Here is an 8,913-nt window from a genome sequence, read left to right on the forward strand (position 1 = left end):
TGTTGTTGTTGTTAAGTGCTGTTGAGTCGGTCCCGACCCATAATGACCCTGTACAGGGTTTCCGAGGCTGTAAATCTTTACGGGAGCAGAAAGCCTCATCTTTCTCCCGCGGAGCAGCTGGTAGTTCCGAACTGCTGACCTTGCGGTTCGCAGCCCAATTCGTAACCACTACGCTACTATAGACATTGATTATATCATAGACATTGATTATATATTTGTATAAAGAATGGATAAATACTCAAATATTCGAATTTATCTACATGTCTAGATTTTAAGAAGATGATTTTCTATCACCAACTCCTTTACACATGAAAATATTTTTAGTTTATTAATAATAAAGCAAGGTAATGAGATTTATGCTTTATAGTTCTGGAATTCTTTTTATCCCTTTTTTTTTTTTTTTTTTTCTACAGGCCACATGATTTTGAAAATGAGATACAGCTTATACTAAGTAAGACCAGTAATATTTTGGAATATTTTAATTTGGGAAATGAAAAACTTGTCATTAGTCTAATAGTTAATGATTTCCCAAAACATTTAGTTCCAATATTAAATGAATCCAACATATCTATTTTTAGCCAGGTTATGAAACCATTCTGTTTTAAGCAGTTTACTTTCTGTGATTTAAGAACCATAATTAGCCTCTTGATTATTTGTTATACCACTTGCCAAGTGTGTTAGCTATTGGCACACCTATTAGAAACTATGTTGTTTTAGTCCAGCACTGCTAAATTTTACATCGTCCAAACTGCTCTCCTAAGCAGTTGAGTTAGAACTCAACTGGACCCATTGACGAAGATTGTTGCAAATTGTTCAAAATAATCTCTCCACATCTTAATTTGCCTTTAAAAATATTTTAATGCTAATTATGATACTCCTAACTGAATGTTTGCAAGTGGACACCATCAGAGTACAACAATGCTATGCCACAGAGTGGGAGTGCCTGGGCTTGAAGACAATGAACAATATTGTGTCTCAGGCATCTCCAACTAGTCCTAATGTAAGGTATGTTTATAAAAACAAGGAGACTATGCATCTCTAAATTTATGTTTACAATTTTAATGATAGTAAATTTTTATAAAAATAGCCTACAGATATCAACTGATTTCTTAGAGAATCCATAATAGCATAATGTTTGCATACACTACACTAACTTTTAGGCACAACTATCAACTCTGGCATCTTCTTATCCTCAAACATTTTCAGTTTAATTTGATGTTGCTTCATAAAACACAATCGGTGATGCTGAATCTCAGATAGGAGATATAGTTCATTGCACAGGGTAATGTGGTGTAGCCTTCCCAACACTGAAATACTGCTAACTTGTTTTTTTCTTCATTTCCTAATTTCTCAAAGTATAGATAAGTGAATTTAGAAAGGGGGTGAAAATAGTATAGAAAACAGAGAGAACTTTGTCCATCAGGAAGTTTGAGATAAGTTTCACTTATTTATGCTTTGAGAAATCAGGAAATGAAGAACAAACTAAGTTACCAATATTTCAATGTTGGGAAAACTACACCACATTACCCTGTGCAATGAACTAGATAGATGAATATGCAGAGCCCAAAGAACATGAATACAACTAGAAAGTGTGCCATGCAAGTAGAAAGAGCCCTTGGATGATCCTTTGGAAGAGTGGTTCTTGATAGTGACAAGAACAATGATGTAGCAGGGGAGCAAAAGCAGAATACTTATAAGAACAATCATACCACTAGTTGAAACCATAAAGATCCTCAAAACAAAAATATCAGTACAAGTCAACTGGAAGACCAAAGGAAGGTCCGACAGAAGAAACTTCCTACAATTTTGGTGCCACAGAATGACAAGTAGAGAATAAAATGCAAAAACTCCATTGTTCAAGAAGTCACCACAAGCCCTATCCACAGTTCTGGGTTCATAATTTTGAATTATGAAGAGGTTTGTATATGGCAATGTTCCTGTCAAAAGACATGCAGGTAAGCAACCCAGTCTCAGCTCTACTCATGAGGCGCAAAAAGAAGATCCCTGAAATGTAGTCCTCAAAGGAGATGGTCTAAAGAAGTACATGATCATCTTTAGAATGGCAAAGAAATTCAGGTACATAACAATGAGAGATAAGTTGCTCAGTAGGAAATATATGGGAGAACGGATGTGTGAGGTAGATATATAATTATATGTTAAGGAATAATGATATCACTTAAAAATTTACTAGAACATGGTATTTGTAATCTAACTAATAACTCAGTGGCAATTTTTCTTATGGGATCCACTTACAAATAGCTATCATATATGGCACAGAAATAAAAAATAATTGAAATCACACAGGTTTCTATTACACAAACTTAAAAATACTCAATAGTTTTGAACTGATTACAATTAAACACTTGACATACCTATTAAAATGTAATGCAAAGATTTCAGCAGACCCATTTAATATCCTTTAAGTATGACAAAATATTTTGTTTTTAATTTCTTAATTCCATAAAATTAATCAGGATAAAAATACATGTCCATAAAATGAAAATATGAAAGTTACCCTCAACTTTTGTTATTTGATGATCTCATATAAGCATTAAAAAAATTATACCTTCTTTGATTTTCTTCATGTATCTCATATAGATAGATAGATAGATAGATAGATAGATAGATAGATAGATAGATAGACAGATATATGTATGCAGGGGTATATATATAAATAGATACATAGACTCCTGGTGTGACACTGTAGAATCAGCATTGGACTTCAAACCACAAGGTTGATAATTCAAAAATACTAGCTGCTCCTCAGAAACCCTATAAAGGGTTGCTCTGAGTCAGAACTAGAATGCCATTTGTCATGTTGGCATTTATTGGTCCAGTTATGAGAATTTTTGTTTTATTTACATTGAGGTGCAATCCATATTGATGGCTGTAGTATTTGATCTTCAACAGTAAGTATTTTAAATCCTCTTTGCTTTCAGCAAGCAAGGTTGTATCATCTGCATATTGCAGGTTATTAGTGACTCTTCCTCTAGTCCTGATGCCACATTCGTCTTCATATAATCCAACTTCTTGGATTATTTGCTCAACATACAGAATGAATAAGAATGGTGAAAAAAAAAATCAGTTCTGGTGCATATCTTTCCTGATTTTAAACTATTCAGTATCACCTTGTTCTGTTTGAATGTACAGGTTTCTCATGGGCACAATTAAGTATTCAGGAAAACTCATTATTCACAGTGTTATCCATAGCTTGTCATGATCTACACAGTTGAAAGCCTTTCAAAGTCAATAAAGCACAAATAAACATCCTTCTGGTATTGTCTGCTTTCAACCAAGATCCACGTGACATCAGCAATGATATCCCTCATTCCACATCCTCTCTGAATCTATCTTGCGTTTCTGGCATTTCCCCATCAATGTACTACTGACACTGTTTTTGAATCATCTTTAGCAAAATTTTACTTACATGTGATATTAATGATACTGTTCAATGATAACTGCATTCTGTTGGGTCATCTCTCTTTGGACACAAATATGGACCTCTTTCAATCAGTTGGCCAAGTAGTTGTCTTCCAAATTGGTTGGCATAGATGAGTGAGTAGCTCCAAAGTGTAGCCTCAGTTTGTTGAAAGATTGCAATTTGTATTCCATCAATCCCTGAAGCCTTGTTTTTGCCAGTGCCTTCAGTGCAACTTGGACTTCTTCCTTCAGGATCATAGGCTACCTCTTGAAATGGTTGAATATCGACCTTTCTTTTTGGTGAAATGACACTGTGTATTCCTTCCATCTTCTTTTGATGATTTATATATCACTTTATTCAGAAAATCTGCTTCCAAAGACCTCTCTAAAGTGTTAAAGTACAAAGCTATCACTTTGAGAACTAAGGTGTGTCAGACCCAAGCCATGATATTTTCAATTTTCTCAGATACATGAGAAGGCTGAACAATAAATAAAAAAGACTAAAAAAGAATTGATGCTTTTGAAATGTGGTGTTGATGAAGAATATTAACCCTGGACTGCTAACACAAATAAATTTGCCTTGGGAAGAAGAACAGCTAGAAAGCTCCTTAGAAGTAAGGATGGTGAGATTTAACCTGATATACTTTGAGACATGTCATCAGTAGTCCTGTGAGACAGATATCATGTTTAATAAAGTAGAGGGTCAACAAAAAAGGGAATAAAACACAATGAGGTGGACTACATCCTGTCTGAAACAATGGGCTCAGACATAACAATAGCTGTGAGGATTTTGCAGCACCAGGCACTGTTTCTTTCTGTTGTATTCAGTGTCTCTATGAGTCAGAACTAACTCAATGACACCAAACAATGATGACAGAGTTATTCCAAGTTTTTATTTAACAGATAGGACATAAAATATGAAAGAAAATATGCCCAGAATATTATGATTCCATGGATTTGGATCAAAGGCAAGAAGGATGGAATTACAATTAGCAAAGATAATATAGTGAAGGTAGGAAGAAGTGTATGGTGAAGATCAGCTGTCTAGAATAAATTATTTGTGAGGTGAGATTAAGACATGCAAGTGCAGCTGAGGCACAAGTTGCAGGTACCAGTTCCTAGAGTTTATGAGAAAGATATGCGTGTAGAGAATATCAATATATGTTGTTGTTAAGTGTCGTTGAGTTGGTTCAGACTCATTGAGACCCTGTATAATGTTTCCAAGGAGAAGTTGGTGGGTTTGAATTGCCAACCATGTGGTTAGTAGACCAGTCATCAGGAGTCTAATATATATCAATACATAGATATCATTTAAAGTCAAGAATATTGGGAGTTGAGAAGTAACCCTCAAAGAAGAATATAGGAAAAGCTGATTAGGTAAGAGGGAAACTAGGAAAGTGAAGACTCCTGGGAAGGCATTGGATCAAAGTAGAGGGAGTGATCCACACTGGTAAATGCTGCTCACAAATGGAAAATATTGAGACTTGAATAAAAACCAATGAGACCAGAGACCATTGGTAATCAAGACAAAAGCAGTTTTATTACAGTGACTGGGTGAGTTTAAGAGGAATAAAATAGTAGACAGAAAATATAAACTCTTTTGAGGAGCTTTGCTGTAAAGAGAAGAAGAGAAATGAGGTGGTATATGAATGGAGGAAGTGGGAAAATAGGTTTTATGTAGCATTGAGGAATGTGGTTATGTGCTAAAGAGAAATATGCAACAGGGAGGAAGAATTTAATGACATAAAAAAAGAGAGAGAGAGAGAGAGAAAAGAATTACCAGAGTAATTGCCTTGGGCAGCAGAGAGTGGATGAAATAAATCTAGGATGCATGTGAGAGTTGACTTTTTGTGTGTGTGTTGGGCAGGGGGGGGGGAGGTTGGAATCAATACAGGGTCATTCCATGTGCAAGGTCATAGATGCAGGGTCAAGGTAGTGATGAGAGCTGGAGAAATTCTCTTCTAATTTTTTTTTTTTTTTTTTTCCTCAGTGAAATAGGAAGCAAGGTTATAAGCAGAGAATAAGTATCGAGAAAGTGGTAGTTGAGGATTTAGACAACTTTTCCTAGAATCTGAATATTTTAACATGATTTATATTCATAAATATTTTAACCTTAGATTATTTTTAATCAAATGTAAAAATTAATCCTAGCCCCCCCCCCCCTTGCATTTTGGTTCTAGCTATGTTTTTGGTGCTGTCTATTCTATGTATTCATGTAAGACTGGAATTTGGATATAATCTAATTTGGGAGGAGAAGCAGTAATATGAGAGGCTTCCTTTAGTTAGAAATGTAGAGAGACATTGTACTTAAAGTGGCCGTACCTTCCTGACAACAGATGGCAAAGACTGCAGTAGAGACAACTCCCTTGACTAGATCTGTTGTATTTTTCTTCTAAATCTTCTGTATAGTTCTGGGAGGTATCTCTGAATGACAAGCCTGTAGTTTTCTCCTCAAGGCTATTCAAGCATTTTGTAAGTACTTGCTTTCCTGTATTAAATTATGATCACCCTAAGCATAGTGGTTATGAATCGGGCTGCTAATCTCAAGGTCAGCAGTTTGAAACTACCAGTTGTTCCATGGGAGAAAGATGAGGCTTTCTGCTCCCATAAAGATTTACAGCCTTGGAAACCCTGTGCAGGGTTGCTATGAGTCAGAACTGACTCCATGGCATATAGCCGCAACAACAACAACAAAAACTAATTAGTATGGTTTCTGCTATCTGCCACAGAACAGAATGATTCATCAAAGAACTATCATTATGTCATTGTTATTGTTGTAAGTGTTGTCAAGTCAGTTTCCACTCATAGCAACCCAGTATAGGGTTTCCAAGAAGCAGCTAGTGAGTTTGACCTGCCAACCTCTTGGTTCCAATCAATCTTGCAGTCCAGTGCTTATCCTATGATGGCAATTGCAGCTAGAATTCTTAAGAATCTGCTAGTAGTAACCATGAAGTTCTGGGGTGAAAAAAAGTTCATGACTATGTCCCACGAAAATAACCAGCAGCCTTTTCCCTCTTTCTTCCTAATGATGTAAAAAACTGAGCAGTTTAAATACACTTAACAAAAATAATATTTGCCTTTTAATGATATTTAATAGTTCATTGATCCCTGCACAGAATCTTCAAAATATGATTACAACTCATTTATGAAAGTGCTGTACAGGAAATGCCTAAAGCTTTACAATGGCTTCTTGTTGCAATGATAATAAATTCAACTTCTTGATATTCACTTAATAAACCATCTATGTTTTGAACATTTCCACAATCCCCAACTTTGATAATTTCACATTCAATTACTGTATTTCAGCCAAACTAGACTTCATTGTGTTCCTCAAATATACCAAGTCCAGCATAATCTTCAGCTTTTGAATTATCTTTCCTCTGCTTAGAATGCTCTGCCACTACAATGTTCAGCTATGGATCAGCCAGATTGTCACTTCTAAAGAAGACCCTACTTGGGTCTTCTAAAAGTAAATTGGATATTCCCAACCTATGGTGACAATCTATCATTTTGGGCTTTTTGTTTGTTTCCTCAGAATAATATTGCTTTCTGAAACTATGCTTTTTACTTACTATCTCATTGTCTGTCATTTTCCAGATTGTACCTCCAGAAGAGCAGTGACTTTAACTGTCTCATGAGTTACTCTCTCTCTAGTGCCTAGAATTGTTCTAACAAATGAGAGGTGCTCAAAAATGCACTTTTTGAAATAAAATAATTCATTTCAGAAGAATTATCAATATGGATTACCTAAAAAAGAAAGAAGGAAAGAAAAAGAAAATCCCTTTCATCTGGATATATGCCGATTAAATAATCTTCTCATGGAAGCTTTCACTTCCTGGTTGCGAAGGGTATAAATTACAGGGTTCAGCAAAGGAAAGATCACTGTGTGGAAGAGTGCAACCACTTTGTCAGCTGAAAAGGTTCTGAAGGGGCGAGTATAGATGAAAATGGCAGGTCCAAACATGAGAAATACAATGATAATGTGAGTGGTACATGTTGACACAGCTTTGTTCTTCCCTTCAGAAGAGTGTCCTTTTAAATGAAAGAGGATGACAGCATAGGAGGCCAGAAGCCCCAGGAAACACAGCAGGATGAGCAAGCCATTGTTGGAGACAACCAGAACCTCTACTACAAAGGTATCTGTGCAGGCCAACTTGATTATCTGTGGGGCATCACAGAAGAAGTTATCCAGCTGGTTTGAGCCACAGAAGGGCAAGTGGAGGATAAGTGCCACTTGTACAAAGGCATGAGCAAAGCTCCCAAGAAAGAGAAGCATCAATAATCCATAACAAACTCTAGGTTTCATGATAGTTGAATAATGTAGAGGTCGACATATAGCGATATAACGGTCAAAGGCCATAAAAACGAGAAGGAACATCTCCCCTATTCCAAGGAAGTGCAAAAAGAAGAGCTGAGTGAGGCATCCTCTGTAGGAGATAATCTTCTTCTTAGAGAAGAAGTCCATCAGCATTCTGGGAGCTACAATGAAGGAGTAGGATGCATCCAGAAAGGCCAAGTTGCCAAGGAAAAAGTAGAGGGGGGCTGAGAGACCAGGATCTGATACGATAGTGAGGACGATGAGGAAATTCCCAGGGAGGATGATGAGGTAGAAAACTAAAACTAACACAAAGACCAGGAGTTGAATATCTTGAGACTGGGTAAGACCAAGAAGGATGAATTCTGTCATCACTGTGCTGTTTCTTATCTCCATCTTCTTGGCCTGCATGTTCAATAGGAAACAAATTTTTTTTTTTCCATCTCATCCATCTACCTCATAGTCCTTCTCCATCTAAAAACATCTAACACCCATGACATCAGCTAAAAACAACAATATATTAACTTTCTCCTACCTCTTTTATTCCCTTAGATTAAAACAAAATAAACACTAATTTCAGCTCAATACTCTTATTTCCAATTAACCATGTACTTCTACAGAGCTGTTCTCCACTTTTGGAGTCTAGGTTACTAAACCTTGGAATTCCTACCTTCTTGAGTCACATGAGAATTTTTTCTGATTGAAACACAACATATCTCCAAGTATCAATATACTTGACTTTTGGGGGGTAAAGTAGTCCTGTTGTGGTGCTGTAGAATAAGCACTGGTTTGTTAACCACAGGGTTGGTGTTTGCAACCCATCAGTCACTTCTCATAAACCCTATACAGCTGGCTATGAGTTGGAAGCGACTCATTGGAAACCCTATACAGGGTCCCTGTGAATCGGTATCTGCTAAACAACACAAACATTATGCTTGAGGCTTCACTCTTTTGGGGCAATGACCTATTTCCTACTCAATATCACAACATGAAAATTTTGCTAGATAATTTCTTTCTTTTAGCTGCTTTGGAATTACCAGTTCCTGTGTGGTACCTCTCAACTTGCTCTCTGTGTTTTCTTGTTATAAGAACAAGGTCTTATTGCCCTCCCTCAAGTCCTAGTGATCTTGTGTATTCTGACCCCTAACTGATTGCCAGGATCTCAAACAATAACTCTA

General features: G+C 36.4%; 1 protein-coding gene and 1 pseudogene across 1 annotated transcript; both read right to left on the bottom strand.

Annotated features, from left to right (window-relative positions):
• Window positions 1–1,318: 1,318 nt before the first annotated feature.
• Window positions 1,319–2,133, bottom strand: LOC102820252 (annotated as a pseudogene).
• Window positions 2,134–7,204: 5,071 nt separating this feature from the next.
• On the bottom strand, window positions 7,205–8,131 carry LOC102820628 (olfactory receptor 4N5-like). The gene has a single exon (XM_006877155.1). The coding sequence runs from the start codon at window positions 8,129–8,131 to the stop codon at window positions 7,205–7,207; it is 927 nt and encodes a 308-aa protein (XP_006877217.1).
• Window positions 8,132–8,913: the final 782 nt, after the last annotated feature.

This window comes from Chrysochloris asiatica, unplaced genomic scaffold (genome assembly GCF_000296735.1).
Source record: "Chrysochloris asiatica unplaced genomic scaffold, ChrAsi1.0 scaffold00444, whole genome shotgun sequence".
Classification (NCBI taxonomy): Eukaryota; Metazoa; Chordata; class Mammalia; order Afrosoricida; family Chrysochloridae; genus Chrysochloris; species Chrysochloris asiatica.

Coding starts and splice junctions, on each gene's coding strand:
- LOC102820628 (XM_006877155.1), bottom strand. CDS start 8,131: ATGGAGATAAGAAACAGCACAGTGATGACAGAATTCATCCTTCTTGGT.